The 18,914-nt window shown below is 37.9% G+C and overlaps 2 protein-coding genes across 3 annotated transcripts in view; one reads left to right on the forward strand and one right to left on the reverse strand.

Moving 5' to 3' along the window:
- Positions 1-1,182: 1,182 nt before the first annotated feature.
- LOC132139496 (galactose-specific lectin nattectin-like) overlaps positions 1,183-18,914 on the forward strand; it is a 137,796-nt gene continuing 120,064 nt past the window's right edge. The window contains exons 1-3 of the mRNA XM_059547890.1: positions 1,183-1,323; positions 1,530-1,619; positions 1,805-1,834. Coding sequence (XP_059403873.1) covers positions 1,562-1,619; positions 1,805-1,834 — 88 coding nt within the window. The 5' untranslated portion in view covers positions 1,183-1,323; positions 1,530-1,561. The remainder of the gene's footprint in view (positions 1,324-1,529; positions 1,620-1,804; positions 1,835-18,914) is intronic.
- Positions 14,433-17,526, reverse strand: LOC132139532 (galactose-specific lectin nattectin-like). Of its 2 annotated transcripts, XM_059547955.1 has the most exons (9): positions 17,423-17,526; positions 17,134-17,223; positions 16,915-16,944; positions 16,654-16,683; positions 15,968-15,991; positions 15,794-15,876; positions 15,564-15,698; positions 15,147-15,258; positions 14,433-14,909 (listed from the first exon to the last, which is right to left on the reverse strand). In XM_059547955.1, the coding sequence occupies exons 2-9, from the start codon at positions 17,189-17,191 to the stop codon at positions 14,812-14,814; spliced, it is 570 nt and encodes a 189-aa protein (XP_059403938.1). In that variant the 5' UTR covers positions 17,192-17,223; positions 17,423-17,526; the 3' UTR covers positions 14,433-14,811. The 2 variants fall into 2 exon arrangements, with proteins under 2 accessions (XP_059403938.1, XP_059403948.1); XM_059547965.1 differs by lacking the exon at positions 16,915-16,944.

Consider the following 18,914-nt stretch of genomic DNA (forward strand, 5'->3'; position numbering starts at 1 on the left):
TGAAGAAACAGTTTATAGCTTTTGTGAAGTTTAGGCTCACAATCAGTGTTAGGTTCTACATCAGGGTCAGTCACCTATAATTTCCTCTGATTTTAGGTATTACTAATGATTAAGTATGAGGAGGATATGGTCACGGCGCGGTAGAGACGGAACCGTGAAGGAAACAGGGTCTGGGTGCAAATGCAGAGAAATTATCTTTTAATGAGAACAAAAAAGGCCAACAAGGCCAAAAACAAAACAGAAACAAATCACAGGGACAAGAGCAGACGCAGCCAAAATGCAGACACCAGTATACATGAACACTTACAAATCACAATTAACATTAATCCAGCCAGACAGAGTGGTGTGAGAGTGGAGAATATATTGTCCGTGACAAAGGGGAACAGCTGTGTGTGTGAGTATGTGACAGGTGTGTCGAATTTGTGACCAGGTGTGTGTTATCTATTTTTCACATTCTATATTCCTACTCTATACTCACGTATTTAGATATACATAGTCTAAATTTATATTTTTTCATATATAATTATTTTTATAATAATTCAACGGCCCGTCGTCAATTATTCTTTACGTATGTGTGTATATAGTTTTGCACTGTCTTGGCATTCATTGTGGACAGCAAAGTGAAAATGTTTTTCTCAATCACTATTTTCTATCAGTATGTATGTATGTTGTCCAGTTATTACAGAGGCATAAGAAAATTCCAAGATATAGAATATAAATAGAATCCTGAATTTCAGTTTTTTTCCTTCGACAGAATAAAACTCACCAATCTATTAGGTAACGGAAATGAACATTTGAGGAACTAATGGATAGTTTTGATGAGCTCAAGGAGCCCCACAGCACAACGTGAATATGTACTCCCCACGTGATGTATGTTCTTCATCTCTCTTCTGATCTCAATGTAGAATTACAGACAAAACCCCTTTCCATTCTTGCTATAGCTGTGAATAATGCCTATAAACATAGTGACAGTGACCAAATGAAATGTCAAATTTGACAAAATCCACAACACTAGAGAGTCATTATTAACACAATGTTATAAAATAACCAAGTCAAGTAATGTTTGTATTGATTTTTAGGTTATGTAATGTGTGGTGTTGAAATCTCATTTCTTATCATAACTCTCCTGGTTTTCCTGTGTGGGATTAGGTTTAAGATAAGGATTTGTTGTGGGTTTTGGAGACAGGAACCAATCAGACAGCAGTCTCCTCTGTGTATGAACCAAATAAAAAGAGGGGAGTCATGATCTGGTTTTGAAGAGTCAAGCATTTGTTGTTCTGCAGAGAGCTACAGAGTACTTGGACGTGACTAACTTCATAGAGGGTGAGGTTTTTCAGCTGCTCAAAACTTTACACTTTACTGTTTCATAAAAGTGTGGCTTGAGTCAGTGGATCATTTGAAATGCTTATATATATATATCCTTTCCATAGTGACGCACAGGGCTCTTGTACAGCTGGCAATATTGGAATGTGGACATTGAGAACAGGTTAATAATGAATAAAAACTGTTCTGTCTTCATGTTTTGTCAGGTGTGCAGTAGTACTGGTTGATTTCAGGAACAATGGCAGTCTGGCCTCTTTGTCTGTCTTTCTTTCTGCTCTTTGCTCTGGATGCTTCAGGTAATTGTTGTGAAGTGTATGTGGCCCAGTTTTCTATTCATGTGGTTTACCTCAAATCCCACTGACTGTTAGTTTGGATTTAGACATCAAATTGTAATCTGATTATTACAATTTTTAATACACACACACACACACACACACACACACACACACACACACATATAATTTTTCTTTGATTATTTCAGAGGCAACACCTCTTAATGGCACAAGCAATGGTAAGATATTGATGCTGTCTTTTAGTGTGTTACATTTGTTCTGCTCTTTTGCTCTGGATGCTTCAGGAAATTGTTGTGAAGTGTATGTGGCCCAGTTTTTAATTTATGCAGTTTACCTCAAATCCCACAGAGTGTTAGTTTGGATTTAGACATAAAATTGTAATCTGATTATTAAAATTTTTAATATATATATATATATATATATATATATATATATATATATATATATGTATTCTTTTTCTTTTATTATTTCAGAGGCAGCACCTCTTAATTGCAGAAGCGATGGTGAGATATTTTAGTGTGTTACATTTGTTCTGTCTAGTTGTAGTGACAAAAGCAGGGTCGTCACTGGTGAAAGGTGGTGATGATTATAGGGACCCACGGCTGTGGACAGAGCTCAAACACTGAACTGAGTTCTCCATCTGCACCTGAGTGAACAAAAACATAAACATACAAACACAAAAAGAGATGAAAAGCTTAATTCAGCATCAGTGCGCTGTGTTCTGTGCACACAGAGAGCCACGTCTAAGCCCTTCAACACCAAATTGAGTTTTGCTTCTTCTTGCTATTGAACGGACAAATGCATAAAATATTATGTTGTACCTGTCTTAGCGGTCGATTACCTCCTAAGTGAATGTAAACTGTTGAGAAAGAAATCGGATGCATTGTCTCTTAAAGTGACTGCACCAAGAAGTGGCAACAGAGCTTCTGTGACTGTACACAAAACAGATGTTCCACAAGATTCTATGACAATCCAGTGTAGCTCTGGTGAGAAGATTATGGAAAGTCTTAATAAGCTATGTCTCATTCATAAAAAGCCCCACCTGCTAAAAAAAAGCAGGAGCTTCATAGCTAGGCATATTGACAAAAGAAAATCATTCCTGAAGGAGAACCGTATTTGTTTCAGATGTTGTGGGTCAGTACAGCATACTGCAAAAGACTGCAGAGCGACACTTAAATGACTGGAGTGTAACAGTCAGAAACACATCTCAGCGCTACATCCTGGTCCTTCTCCCACTACGACAGGGAGCCAAGAAGCCGACAAAGATGATGGCGGGGAGTTGAGTGGAAATGCTTTGACACCAGTGACATCCAAATGCACAGAGATATGCGGCAATTCAGATGGTCAACATTCCTGCTCCAAAATCAGTCCAGTGATAGTGTATCCTGCTGGAAAAAGAGAGGAAGGAAAGAAAATATGCAGTGTTAGACGAACAGAGTAAGTTAAATATAATAATTTCATTTAAATATTTAAGTAACTAGTTCCATTCCTATTGTAAAATGAATATGGCTTTTGAATCAAAATTCCTATTAACTTGGTCACCCAATCTTGCTCTCATTCAACATTGCACTACACAAGTTATCTTTTAGTAAAATCAAGCCCAAATCTCTGAAACTCTCGATTCGGATTTCGTACCAAGAGACTTTTTCGTAGATATTGGTGTGTTACATGTGTGTACCGATTTTTGTACATGTACATGAAACATAGCTTGAGGCGCACTCCGTTGAAAGTGTATATGCACTCAGTTGAAAGTGTATAGGTGGCGCTATCGAGCCATTTTGCCACACCCAATAAAATATTGGCCTTCAGATCTGTTCAGGCCAGGACCCTTATCACACATGTGAAGTTTGGGCAAGATCGGACATTTTATGCCTGAGTTATAACATCTTTTATTCCCATGGCGACACATCAAACTTCGTCACGGCGCCATGGACACGCCTTTTAACGAAAACTCAAGATCTTCACAACTAAACATCACAGAGGTCTTTAGATTAGACTGACCACAAAAATAACATTGATGTCATAAAATTTCTAGGAGTAGTTTAACGAAACCTCAAGTCCTTCGCAATTTAACATCGCAAATGGCTTTAGATTACACTGACCAAGTTTGGTGTTCATCCGAATAAATCTCTAGGAGGAGTTCGTTAAAGTACAACCCCTGAAAATGGCAAAAACAACGCCAATTTTGCAGGGAAATTTCAAAATAACCGACTTCCTGTTGGGATTAGGATTTCGTACCAAGAGACTTTTTTGTAGGTACTGGTGTGTTACATGTGTGTACCAATTTTTGTACATGTACTTGAAACGGAGCTTGAGGCGCGCTATGTTGAATGTGTATAGGTGGCGCTATCGAGCCATTTTGCCACACCCGATGGAATATTGGCCTACAGATGTGTTCAGGCCAGGACTCTTATCACACATGTGAAGTTTGGGGAAGATCGGACATTTTATGCCTGAGTTATAACATATTTTATTCCCTTGGCGAGACATCGAACTTCGTCATGGCGCCATGGACACGCCTTTTAACGAAAACTCAAGATCTTCACAATTTAACATCGCACAGGCCTTTAGATTAGACTGACCACAATAAAGACATTGATGTCATAAAATTTCTAGGAGTAGTTAGTCGCAGTGTAAAATATGTCACTTCCTGTTGCCTATAGGTGGCGCTATGACTATAACTGAATATGGGCATGTCAATCTGTTCAGGTCAGGAGTCTTATTAAACCTGTGAAGTTTTGGACACATTGGACATTGTATGTCTGAGTTATAGCAACTTCATTTTTCATGGCGAATCATCGAAATTCGCCAGGCCGCCACGGACACGCCCTTTAACGAAAACTCAAAATCTTCGCAATTTAACATCGCAAAGGCCTTTAGATTAGGCATACCAACTTTGGTGTTGATCTGAATTAATCTCTAGGAGGAGTTCGTTAAAATACAACGCATGGAAATGACAAAAATGACACAAAATTTGCTCATAAAATTAAAAATAACTGACTTCCTGTTGGGTTTCGGATTTTGCTCCAAGAGACTTTTTTGTAGGTATTGGAGAGATACATGTGTATACCAATTTTCATACATGTACGTGAAACGTAGCTCGAGGCGCACACTGTTGAACGTGTATAGGTGGCGCTGTCGAGCCATTTTGCCACACCCTCTTCTGAAACCCATATCAGACGTAAATTTTCGCCAGTTCTGAGGTGTGTGCAAAGTTTTATGACTTTTCGAGCATGTTTAGGCTCTCAAAAATGCGATTCATCTTAGAGAATAATAATAATAATAATAATAATAATAATAATAATTAAAGCTGCAAGCAGCGATGAACGGGCCCTCGCACCCGGGCTCACCGGCAGCGAGTGGCTTTAGTAAATAGGTGAACGGTGAGAAATATGCATTTAAACTCATAAATATAAGTAGAATATATCAATGTTTATTCCATATATGTTCCAATCTTCCTGTTGCCAGCAGGTGGCGCTATCATTATAATGGAATATTTGCCTTCAGATGTGTTCAGGGCTGCACTCTTATCGAACATATGAAGTTTGGGGAAGATCAAACATTTTATGCCTGAGTTACAACAACTTCTCTTGCTGTGGCGAGACATCAAATTTTGTCATTTTTGCCATGGACTCGCTCTTTAACAAAAACTCAAGATTGCCACAATTTAACATTACACAGGCCTTTAGATTAGACTGACCACAAAAATACATTAATGTCAAAAAATCTCTAGGAGTAGTTTATCTCAGCGTAAAATATGTCACTTCCTGTTGCCAGCAGGTGGCGCTATGACTATAATTGAATATGGGCATGTAGATCTGTTAAGGGCAGAAGTCTTATCTAACATGCAAAGTTTGGGGCAGATTGGACATTGTATGTCTGAGTTACAGCAACTTCCTTTTTCATGGCGAAACATCGAAATCTGTCAGGCCGCCATGGACACGCCCTTTAACGAAACCTCAAGATCTTCGCAATTTAACATCGCAAAGGCCTTTAGTTTTAACTGGCCAAGTTTGATGTTGATCTGAATAAATCTCTAGGAGGAGTTCGTTAAAGTACAACCCCTGAAAATGGAAAAAACAACGCCAATTTTGCAGAGAAAATTCTAAATAACCGACTTCCTGTTTGGATTCGGATTTCATACCAGGATACTTTTTTGTAGGTATTGGTGTGTTACATGTGTGTACCGATTTTTGTACATGTACGTGAAACATAGCTTGAGGCGCACTCCGTTGAAAGTGTATATGCACTCAGTTGAAAGTGTATAGGTGGCGCTATCGAGCCATTTTGCCACACCCAATGGAATATTGGCCTTCAGATCTGTTCAGGCCAGGACCCTTATCACACATGTGAAGTTTGGGCAAGATCGGACATTTTATGCCTGAGTTATAACATCTTTTATTCCCATTGCGACACATCGAACTTCGTCACGGCGCCATGGACACGCCTTTTAACGAAAACTCAAGATCTTCACAACTAAACATCACACAGGTCTTTAGATTAGACTGACCACAAAAATAACATTGATGTCATAAAATTTCAAGGAGTAGTCTGTCGCAGCGTAAAACATGTCACTTCCTGTTGCCAGCAGGTGGCGCTATGACTATAACTGAATATGGGCATGTAGATCTGTTAAGGGCAGAAGTCTTATCTAACATGTGAAGTGTGGGGCAGATTGGACATTGTATGTCTGAGTTATAGCAACCTCATTTTTCATGGCGAATCATCGAAATTCGCCAGGCCGCCACGGACACGCCCTTTAACGAAAACTCAAAATCTTCGCAATTTAACATCGCAAAGGCCTTTAGATTAGGCATACCAACTTTGGTGTTGATCTGAACTAATCTCTAGGAGGAGTTCGTTAAAATACAACGCATGGAAATGACAAAAATGACACAAAATTTGCTCATAAAATTAAAAATAACTGACTTCCTGTTGGGTTTCGGATTTTGCTCCAAGAGACTTTTTTGTAGGTATTGGAGAGATACATGTGTATACCAATTTTCATACATGTACGTTAAACGTAGCTCGAGGCGCACACCGTTGAACGTGTATAGGTAATAATAATAATAATAATAATAATAATAATAATAATAATAAACGGAGCAATTCCAAGAGGGTCCTCACACCATCGGTGCTCGGGCCCTAATAATAATAATAATAATAATAATAATAATGATAATAATAATAAACGGAGCAATTCCAAGAGGGTCCTCACACTATCGGTGCTCGGGCCCTAATAATAATAATAATTAAAGCTGCAAGCAGCGATGAACGGGCCCTCGCACCCGGGCTCACCGCCAGCGAGTGGCTTTAGTAAATTGGCGAACGGCGAGATTTATGCATTTAAAGTCGTAAATATAAGTGGAATATGTCAAAATCATTTATATGTGCCAGTCTTCCTGTTGCCAGCAGGTGGCGCTATCATTATAATGGAATATTGGCCTTCAGATGTGTTTAGGCCAGGACTCTTATCACAAATGTGAAGTTTGGGGAAGATCGGACATTTTATGCCTGAGTTACAACAACTTCTTTTCCTGTGACGAGACATCAAATTTTGTCATGGTGCCATGGACACACCCTTTAACAAAAACTCAAGATCTCCATAATTTAACATTGCACAGGCCTTAAGATTAGACTGACCACAAAAAATACATTAATGTCAAAAGATTTCTAGGAGTACTTTGTCACAGCGTAAAATATGCCACTTCCTGTTGCCAGCAGGTGGCGCTATGACTATAAGTGAATATGGGCATGTGGATCTGTTAAGGGCAGAAGTCTTATCTAACATGCGAAGTTTGGGGCAGATTGGACATTGTATGTCTGAATTACAGCAGCTTCCTTTTTCATGGCGAAACATTGAAATTTGTCATGCTGCCATGGACACGCCCTTTAACGAAATCTCAAGATCTTCCCAATTTAACTTCGCAAAGGCCTTTAGAATTAACTGACCAAGTTTGATGGTGATCTGAATAAATCTCTAGGAGGAGTTCGTTAAAGTACAACCCCTGAAAATGCCAAAAACAACACCAATTTTGCAGAGAACATTCTAAATAACTGACTTCCTGTTTGGATTCGGATTTCGTACCAAAAGACTTTTTCGTAGATATTTGTGTGTTACATGTGTGTACCAACTTTTGTACATGTACGTGAAACATAGCTTGAGGCGCACTCTGTTGAAAGTGTATATGCACTCAGTTGAAAGTGTAAAGGTGGCGCTATCGAGCCATTTTGCCACACCCAATGGAATATTGGCTTTCAGATCTGTTCAGGCCAGGACCCTTATCACACATGTAAAGTTTGGGCAAGATCGGACATTTTATGCTTGAGTTATAACATATTTTATTCCCTTGGCGAGACATCGAACTTCGTCATGGCGCCATGGACACGCCTTTTAACGAAAACTCAAGATCTTCACAATTTAACATCGCACAGGCCTTTAGATTAGACTGACCACAAAAAAGACATTGATGTCATAAAATTTCTAGGAGTAGTTTGTCGCAGTGTAAAATATGTCACTTCCTGTTGCCTATAGGTGGCGCTATGACTATAACTGAATATGGGCATGTCAATCTGTTCAGGTCAGGAGTCTTATTAAACATGTGAAGTTTTGGACACATTGGACATTGTATATCTGAGTTATAGCAACTTAATTTTTCATGGCGAATCATCGAAATTCGCCAGGCCGCCACGGACACGCCCTTTAACGAAAACTCAAAATCTTCGCAATTTAACATCGCAAAGGCCTTTAGATTAGGCATACCAACTTTGGTGTTGATCTGAATTAATCTCTAGGAGGAGTTCGTTAAAATACAACGCATGGAAATGACAAAAATGACACAAAATTTGCTCATAAAATTAAAAAAACCGATTTCCTGTTGGGTTTCGGATTTTGCTCCAAGAGACTTTTTTGTAGGTATTGGAGAGATACATGTGTATACAAATTTTCATACATGTACGTGAAACGTAGCTCGAGGCGCACACCGTTGAACGTGTATAGGTGGCGCTGTCGAGCCATTTTGCCACAATCACTTCTGAAACCCATATCAGACGTAAATTTTCGCCAGTTCTGAGGTGTGTGCAAAGTTTCATGACTTTTCGAGCATGTTTAGTCCCTCAAAAATGCGATTCATCTAAGAGAAGAAGAATAATAATAATAATTAAAGCTGCAAGCAGCGATGAACGGGCCCTCGCTCCCGGGCTCACCGGCAGCGATTGGCTTTAGTAAATAGGTGAACGGTGAGAAATATGCATTTAAACTCATAAATATAAGTAGAATATATCAATGTTTATTCCATATATGTTCCAATCTTCCTGTTGCCAGCAGGTGGCGCTATCATTATAATGGAATATTGGCCTTCAGATGTGTTCAGGGCTGCACTCTTATCGAACATGTGAAGTTTGGGGAAGATCAAACATTTTATGCCTGAGTTACAACAACTTCTGCAAAGTTTGGGGCAGATTGGACATTGTATGTCTGAGTTACAGCAACTTCCTTTTTCATGGCGAAACATCGAAATTTGTCAGGCCGCCATGGACACTCCCTTTAACGAAATCTCAAGATCTTCCCAATTTAACATCGCAAAGGCCTTTAGATTTAACTGACCAAGTTTGATGCTGATCTGAATAAATCTCTAGGAGGAGTTCGTTAAAGTACAACCCCTGAAAATGCCTGAGTTATAACATCTTTTATTCCCATGGCGACACATCAAACTTCGTCACGGCGCCATGGACACGCCTTTTAACGAAAACTCAAGATCTTCACAACTAAACATCACACAGGTCTTTAGATTAGACTGACCACAAAAATAACATTGATGTCATAAAATTTCTAGGAGTAGTTTGTCGCAGTGTAAAATATTTCACTTCCTGTTGCCAATAGGTGGCGCTATGACTATAACTGAATATTGGCATGTAGATCTGTTCAGGTCAAGAGTCTTATCCAACATGTGAAGTTTGGGGCAGATTGGACATTGTATGTCTGAGTTACAGCAACTTCCTTTTTATTGGCGAAACATCGAAATTTGTCAGGCCGCCATGGACACGCCCTTTAACGAAACCTCAAGTCCTTCGCAATTTAACATCGCAAATGGCTTTAGATTACACTGACCAAGTTTGGTGTTCATCTGAATAAATCTCTAGGAGGAGTTCGTTAAAGTACAACCCCTGAAAATTGCAAAAACAACACCAATTTTGCAGGGAAAATTAAAAATAACCGACTTCCTGTTGGGATTAGGATTTCGTACCAAGAGACTTTTTTGTAGGTATTGGTGTGTTACATGTGTGTACCAATTTTTGTACATGTACGTGAAACATAGCTCGAGGTGCACTCTGTTGAAAGTGTACAGGTGGCGCTATCGAGCCATTTTGCCACATCCGATGGAATATTGGCCTTCAGATCGGTTCAGGCCAGGACTTTTATCACACATGTGAAGTTTGGGGAAGATCGGATATTTTATGCCTGAGTTATAACATCTTTTATTCCCATGGCGAGACTTTGAATTTTGTCACGGCGCCATGGACACACCCCTTAACGAAAACTCAAGATCTTCACAATTTAACATTACACAGGCCTTTAGATTAGACTGACCACAAAAATACATTAATGTCAAAAAATCTCTAGGAGTAGTTTGGGTTGCACTTTATTTTACAGTACGTGTACTAACATGTACTTATAGTGTACCTACAGTGTATTTATCTAAGAAAGTTCTGGTAATACAAGGTAACTACATGGGGTAGGGTTAGGTTTAGGGGTAGGTTCAGGGTTAGTACCTAGTTAATACATAGTTATTGTAATTACTATAATAAGTACATAGTATGTACATGAGGAACAGGACTGTAAAATAAAGTGCTACCGTAGTTTGTCTCAGCGTAAAATATGTCACTTCCTGTTGCCAGCAGGTGGCGCTATGACTATAATTGAATATGGGCATGTAGATCTGTTAAGGGCAGAAGTCTTATCTAACATGCAAAGTTTGGGGCAGATTGGACATTGTATGTCTGAGTTACAGCAACTTCCTTTTTCATGGCGAAACATCGAAATTTGTCAGGCCGCCATGGACACTCCCTTTAACAAAATCTCAAGATCTTCCCAATTTAACTTCGCAAAGGCCTTTAGATTTAACTGACCAAGTTTGATGTTGATCTGAATAAATCTCTAGGAGGAGTTCGTTAAAGTACAACCCCTGAAAATGCCAAAAACAACACCAATTTTGCACACCATCGGTGCTCGGGCCCTAATAATAATAAACGGAGCAATTCCAAGAGGGTCCTCGCACCATCAGTGCTCGGGCCCTAATAATAATAATAATAATAAACGGAGCAATTCCAAGAGGGTCCTCGCACCATCGGTGCTCGGGCCCTAATAATAATAATAATAAACGGAGCAATTCCAAAAGGGTCCTCGCACCATCGGTGCTCGGGCCCTAATAATAAACAAAGCAGATACAAGAGGGTCCTCGCACCTCGGTGCTCGGGCCCTAATTAAAATAAGATATGCATTTATTATTTAATAACTTGTCTGAATAGATGAATTTAAAACATTGCATGTGCTTAAAACTTTATATCTAACATGTGAAGACATCTAAAATGTGTATCTTGTTATCCCTGGGACACAGTATGAAAGTTAATCCATTAGAGAGTTTCAGAGATTTGGGCTTGATTTTACTAAAAGATAACTTGTGTAGTGCAATGTTGAATGAGAGCAAGATTGGGTGACCAAGTTAATAGGAATTTTGATTCAAAAGCCATGTTCATTTTACAATAGGAATGGAACTAGTTGCTTAAATATTTAAATGAAATTATTATATTTAAAATAATAGGAATTATTTTATGTTTATTTTATATTTTTTCTGATTTCTTACTCTGTTCGTCTAACACTGCATATTTTCTTTCCTTCCTCTTTTTCCAGCAGGATACACTATCACTGGACTGATTTTGGAGCAGGAATGTTGACCATCTGAATTGCCGCATATCTCTGTGCATTTGGATGTCACTGGTGTCAAAGCATTTCCACTCAACTCCCCGCCATCATCTTTGTCGGCTTCTTGGCTCCCTGTCATAGTGGGAGAAGGACCAGGATGTAGCGCTGAGACGTGTTTCTGACTGTTACACTCCAGTCATTTAAGTGTCACTCTGCAGTCTTTTGCAGTATGCTGTACTGACCCACAACATCTGAAACAAATACGGTTCTCCTTCAGGAATGATTTTCTTTTGTCAATATGCCTAGCTATGAAGCTCCTGCTTTTTTTTAGCAGGTGGGGCTTTTTATGAATGGGACATAGCTTATCAAGACTTTCCATAATCTTCTCACCAGAGCTACACTGGATTGTCATAGAATCTTGTGGAACATCTGTTTTGTGTACAGTCACAGAAGCTCTGTTGCCACTTCTTGTGTATTTCTCAATTTTCAAGCATTGGGTGCTGGAGGATGTAAAGGCAAAACTGGGATCGTTTTTCACTCGTGCCGGTTGTCTTACAAAGCTGGAGAAGTAATGAAAAGGTGGAAATGCGACTCCATTGTCATCCTTATATTTGGATCCTGTGGCTACCCATTTCTCTTGCAAGCTGTAAGGTAATTTCTCCACCATGGGATTTATTCCACGAGCTGTGTCCAAATATGACAAGCCAGGTTAATATCCTCCCTCTTTTGCGCACTCTATCTCCTGAAGAATGTCACCTAACTCCCTTAGCCCAACATTATCTTTGTTGGTGAGTTTAGGGAAATCTTTTCAGCAGAGCATGTTCTACTGCTTCTGATGACCCATAACATTCTTCTAGTCTTTGCCAGACTAAGTCGAGTGCTGCTGTTGGGTTGAACACATGCACAGAGCGAATCCTCTTTGCTTGCTCTGCAGACTCCTCACCAAGCCATTTTGTTATCAAATCCAGTTCTTTCCTCGATGAAAGGTTTAGATCAACCTTCAATGCAAATTGTGCTTCTGAGTGTTGCCTGACATATTCAGAGGTGCGTTTGAGCTGAACTGATAGGTAACTCTAATAACTCTGGACTAAGTTCACTCTTGATAGACTTATCATCTTCTTCATATGCAGCTGCTTCTGCTGTTGCAGCAGCAACAGCCTTCTGACTTTTTAATATATGGAGACTCACTTCTTCAAAGCTCGACAATTAGCTAACAGTGTAAAGTTCTTCCAGAAAAAAAACAAGGCATAACTTTACTTGAGTTCCACAAAGAAACTTTACTTTTCTTATTGTACTGTAAAACTGTAACAAAGAGCAAAAGACAAACAGAAATGAGCTCAAACCAATACAGATACCTAAAGTACACACCTTACAGCAACAGAAATGCTGAGTCAAAACTAATAGCCATGCTAACCATCAGTTTAGTCATTTGACATGAGAAAACTCCAATAAACCAAAGATATGCCAAGTACAATTACTTTTAAAAAAATTTTAGTAATATGTACAGTACTTACGGACAAATAGTATCCAAGGCAACAGTGTAAAGAAAAAAATTGCAGCAGGAGAAAACACCACTAATGCTCTGCTCTGCTGCACACTCTATTGACTGTTGATAGAAATTTGCTACCGAAAGTGAAACTTAAACTAAAGCTACTGCTGCTGGTTAGCCAAAAGGGGGCACTGTTGCACACACAATTATGTTAAAAAACAAACTCTTAATTTACTTCAGAGAGGTCAGAACAACGTTTGTGAATATTTTGAATAAAACAGGTATAACTAAATAAAAGCGATCCATGTGCATACAGATGTATTGTAGCTGCGTTGTGTCACATGACAAGCATGACGCGTCGCCATGGAAACAATAAGGCGGTAAACTCTAAAATAACGGTCGTCTAAAAAAAACTCACGCCGGGGGCTCAGCTAGAATATTTTAAACTCATGTGCGAAAGGGTATATGTGTGTAGAGAGATATTGTTTGCTCTCTTTGAAGTTTTATTGTTTTAATGCATGGTTTTCTGTTTTGTGCGGGTTCCTGAGTATTTGCTGGCAATTCAGGAGTGAAGTGTCCAAAATGAGGAGGGTCTGGCTGCAGACATGCTCTTAAAATGATTTATTGATTCATTAATTTAAAGACTGCAAGGGACGTCACTTGTGGAAGTGCAGGTGTCTGAGAATTCAGGTGCATGTCTGGAGCCAGACCCTTCTCATTTTGGACCCTTAGCTCCTGAATTGCCATTGACTTATTTCTCAATTTGATAACATGACATGCTGAACAACATGAAACATTAAAAATGAATATAAAACGTACATAAATACTATATATACTCCTAAACCAGGTCTTTGTTTACAATGATGTTTTTGATATAATATTTTTTCAAATAGTAGGAGTGCTATTGAAGTACTACTTTCCAAAGATATTTTCCAAGACGAGGACATAAGGACTACAGTTAACTGCAACTCGAGAAATTCGTCAAGATGAAGGAAACAACATTCGAAGCTGCCATCTCATACCAGTCCAGTTTTGGGGCGTTAAAAAAATGAAAGTATCTCCTTAATGTGGACCAATCACCGTCACGGGTTACTCTATAATTTTGTATTTGTATTGCTTCTGATTATATAAGCTTTGTAATTTCATGAAATAGACATTTTGACAAAAAACATCTTTCTTTGGCACACATATTGAATTATTTTACAGTTTGTTTTATAACAACTCGATTAGCAAATGTTTCTATTTATTTCCTATAATAACACAATGGCATGACAAAAGCAAAGCACCTCTGATGCTGAATTTTATTTACGCAGATCCAAAGTTTACCGAAAATCTTCAGGAATTTCATTCAGAAAATGCACATCTGATATGTGGAATGAGACAAAAACCCACAGAAACAATTCAATGCAACTGCTTGATATTTATTGAGTTCTACTTGCACATTCGTAAAGAAATTAGGGAGAATTAGTTAAAGGAGCAATTGACCAAAAAATGAAAAATTGATTACAAACTTGCAACCTTTCACTTCACAAGACATTAATTGATGGACTGGAGTCATGTGGACTATTGTGATGTCTTCATGATCAGCTGTTTGAGCTTTCATTCTGATGGCACCCATTCACTGCAGAGGATCTCCATCAATAAGCAAATGATGTAAAGTTATATTTCTTCAGATCTGTTCTGATGAAGAACTAATCTTTATCTTGGATCGACTGAGGGTAAGCGATGTTTTAAAATTGTCATTTTTTGGTCAACTATTCCTTTAATGCAAGACAATAAGACATTCACAATTTTACATGAAATTTAAATGTTGGTGTGTATTTCTTCACACACACATAAGGCTTTTTAATATGACAGGGGTTGTCATTCCAGTTACTCGAGGCTATAGCAGGAAGGGAAAAAAATCTATTATTGTTACAGTATAAGTATTCTGATAAAATGTGATGCTTGTTAAGGTAATACAGCCAATTCTATTCCTTTACCATTTCATAAACATTAGGTGAAGTTAAAATACAGTTCTACATTCGGCTGGTTATTGGAATTGAGGCTACTAAGGATTTCCAAGATAAAACAAAGATATAAATAGTGATGATATTTCATAAACATTTAAAACACTCACGTTGATTATTCATCATAAGACAGTGCTCGTTTCTATTGCTATTGTCAGGTTGTCCAGGAGCCCATATCTCTTGGTCCAGTTTTGATCCATCACTCCAGAGCCATGTTCCCTCCTGTGAACAGAACACCATAAAGGACACTCCGTTTCCATCACACACCTACATGGCATTATTTGATATTCGTAAATATAAAAAAACATGTTCACACCAACCATTTGGATCACAAGTTCATGATGTTAACGCATCAAAAACATGTTTGTGTTTCTCTATAGAAACCAGTAGACCTACCATGCCAAACATATCAGCTGTATCCTAATCTTACTTTTTATTCTATGACATAACTCAAAAACAACTACAATATACAAAAGAAAAAGAATGGCTATTGACAAGTACGCTAAACAAATGTAAAACAAACATACTGAAACAGCGTCATAGCCTCCTATCCAGGACTCAGTTGTCTCTTGAGTTTGATATTTAATCATGATCTGTACGAAGATGTACTCCTCATAACTGTGTACAGAGGCCAGGTTCCCATCGTAGCCCAAACACTGTTTCTAAAGAGAGTAGGACATAAAAACTATTGTTAACTAACTGAAAATTTCAAGACTTAGAAATGAAGGAATCCCTATGATAAGATGGCATCTCATACCTCTGCATCAATCCAGGAACGCGGAAAGTTAAAAAAGCGGAAGCATCTACCTTTATATGCAGACCATCCACTTTCACAGGTTTCTGTAAGAAAGATAGGTGAGTATTATTGCTGCCTTAAACCTTTAGTATTTTCATTAAACTGAGATCAGATTGATATTGTATGTATACGCACCTTGTCTGACCAGGGTACAGGTCCCTGTTTAAAATGTGTAAATAGCACAAAGAAATAAACAGAACAAAGATACAAATTAAACAATGTTTAAGTTTGTAATTGTCCAGTTACAGAGACCATATAATCAAATGTAAAATAGCATTGCGTAGTCTTCACTGTATAAATAAAAAAGAGTTTAGTTCTTGTTAAAATGACAAAGTAATTTAGTGAAGCGCAGTGAGAGATTTTCTCTCATTAGATTTCTTGGATTAAAATAAGGACATCGACAGCAGCTGCTAAATTAGGTGCAGTCACTTTAAGAGACAATGCATCCGATTTCTTTCTCAACAGTTTACATTCACTTAAGAGGTAACCGACCGCCAAGACAGGTACAACATAATATTTTATGCATTTGTCCGTTCAAGAGCAAGAAGAAGCAAAACTCAATTTGGTGTTGAAGGGCTTAGACGTGGCTCTCTGTGTGCACAGAACACAGCGCACTGATGCTGAATTAAGCTTTTCATCTCTTTTTGTGTTTGTATGTTTATGTTTTTGTTCACTCAGGTGCAGATGGAGAACTCAGTTCAGTGTTTGAGCTCTGTCCACAGCCGTGGGTCCCTATAATCATCACCACCTTTCACCAGTGACGACCCTGCTTTTGTCACTACAACTAGACAGAACAAATGTAACACACTAAAATATCTCACCATCGCTTCTGCAATTAAGAGGTGCTGCCTCTGAAATAATAAAAGAAAAAGAATACATATATATATATATATATATATTAAAAATTTTAATAATCAGATTACAATTTTATGTCTAAATCCAAACTAACACTCTGTGGGATTTGAGGTAAACTGCATAAATTAAAAACTGGGCCACATACACTTCACAACAATTTCCTGAAGCATCCAGAGCAAAAGAGCAGAACAAATGTAACACACTAAAAGACAGCATCAATATCTTACCATTGCTTGTGCCATTAAGAGGTGTTGCCTCTGAAATAATCAAAGAAAAATTATATGTGTGTGTGTGTGTGTGTGTGTGTGTGTGTGTGTGTGTGTGTGTATTAAAAATTGTAATAATCAGATTACAATTTTATGTCTAAATCCAAACTAACAGTCTGTGGGATTTGAGGTAAACCACATGAATAGAAAACTGGGCCACATACACTTCACAACAATTACCTGAAGCATCCAGAGCAAAGAGCAGAAAGAAAGACAGACAAAGAGGCCAGACTGCCATTGTTCCTGAAATCAACCAGTACTACTGCACACCTGACAAAACATGAAGACAGAACAGTTTTTATTCATTATTAACCTGTTCTCAATGTCCACATTCCAATATTGCCAGCCACACTTCTATGGAGAGGATATATATATATATATATATAAGCATTTCAAATGATCCACTGACTCAAGCCACACTTTTATGAAACAGTAAAGTGTAAAGTTTTGAGCAGCTGAAAAACCTCACCCTCTATGAAGTTAGTCACGTCCAAGTACTCTGTAGCTCTCTGCAGAACAACAAATGCTTGACTCTTCAAAACCAGATCATGACTCCCCTCTTTTTATTTGGTTCATACACAGAGGAGACTGTTGTCTGATTGGTTCCTGTCTCCAAAACCCACAACAAATCCTTATCTTAAACCTAATCCCACACAGAAGAACCAGGAGAGTTATGATAAGAAATGAGATTTCAACACCACACATTACATAACCTAAAATCAATACAAACATTACTTGACTTGGTTATTTTATAACATTGTGTTAATAATGACTCTCTAGTGTTGTGGATTTTGTCAAATTTGACATTTCATTTGGTCACTGTCACTATGTTTATAGGCATTATTCACAGCTATAGCAAGAATGGAAAGGGGTTTTGTCTGTAATTCTACATTGAGATCAGAAGAGAGATGAAGAACATACATCACGTGGGGAGTACATATTCACGTTGTGCTGTGGGGCTCCTTGAGCTCATCAAAACTATCCATTAGTTCCTCAAATGTTCATTTCCGTTACCTAATAGATTGGTGAGTTTTATTCTGTCGAAGGAAAAAAACTGAAATTCAGGATTCTATTTATATTCTATATCTTGGAATTTTCTTATGCCTCTGTAATAACTGGACAACATACATACATACTGATAGAAAATAGTGATTGAGAAAAACATTTTCACTTTGCTGTCCACAATGAATGCCAAGACAGTGCAAAACTATATACACACATACGTAAAGAATAATTGACGACGGGCCGTTGAATTATTATAAAAATAATTATATATGAAAAAATATAAATTTAGACTATGTGTATCTAAATACGTGAGTATAATGTAGGAATATAGAATGTGAAAAATAGAAATATAGACTATGTATATATGTACATGCAAATCTACAGTATTAACAATAAAAACATATAGTGCAGTAATGTGCAAATTGAGTTCAACTACGTGATAACAATAGCAGCAGTAATAGTAACAGATTTGAGATGAGGCTACATGAGTAATCTTTAATGTAATCAATAATATTTATTAATATCCTAATGATTGTTGTCATAAAAGAAAAATCGAAAATTTTGGCCCATACAATGTGTTTTTTTTTTCTTCATCTATTGCTAAAAAAATATACCCTTAAGAATTAAGACTGGTTTTGTGCTCCAGGGTCACAAATTATCGATCTGCTATTTAAATGGCTGCTTTTTCATCTGAGATTACATTTTAAAACGTATCTAATCCAAGAGCTTTCCAGCTACAACCACCAAACTTGGGATGGAATTATTTTTTCTAACTGGTCGAACTTACAATTTTCGTTAAACAGATGATCATAACTATGAAAAGTCCCACAGACTTTCATTAAGGGAGTTGACACTTTTGTACAGTAAGATGTATAGTGTGTTTAGAAAAGCTTAATGATCATCCTAGGACAACATGCTAAGTCATGCTAGCTAACATGTTAATCATGCTAAAAACC

This window comes from Carassius carassius, chromosome 1, assembly GCF_963082965.1.
Source record: "Carassius carassius chromosome 1, fCarCar2.1, whole genome shotgun sequence".
Taxonomy (NCBI): Eukaryota; Metazoa; Chordata; class Actinopteri; order Cypriniformes; family Cyprinidae; genus Carassius; species Carassius carassius.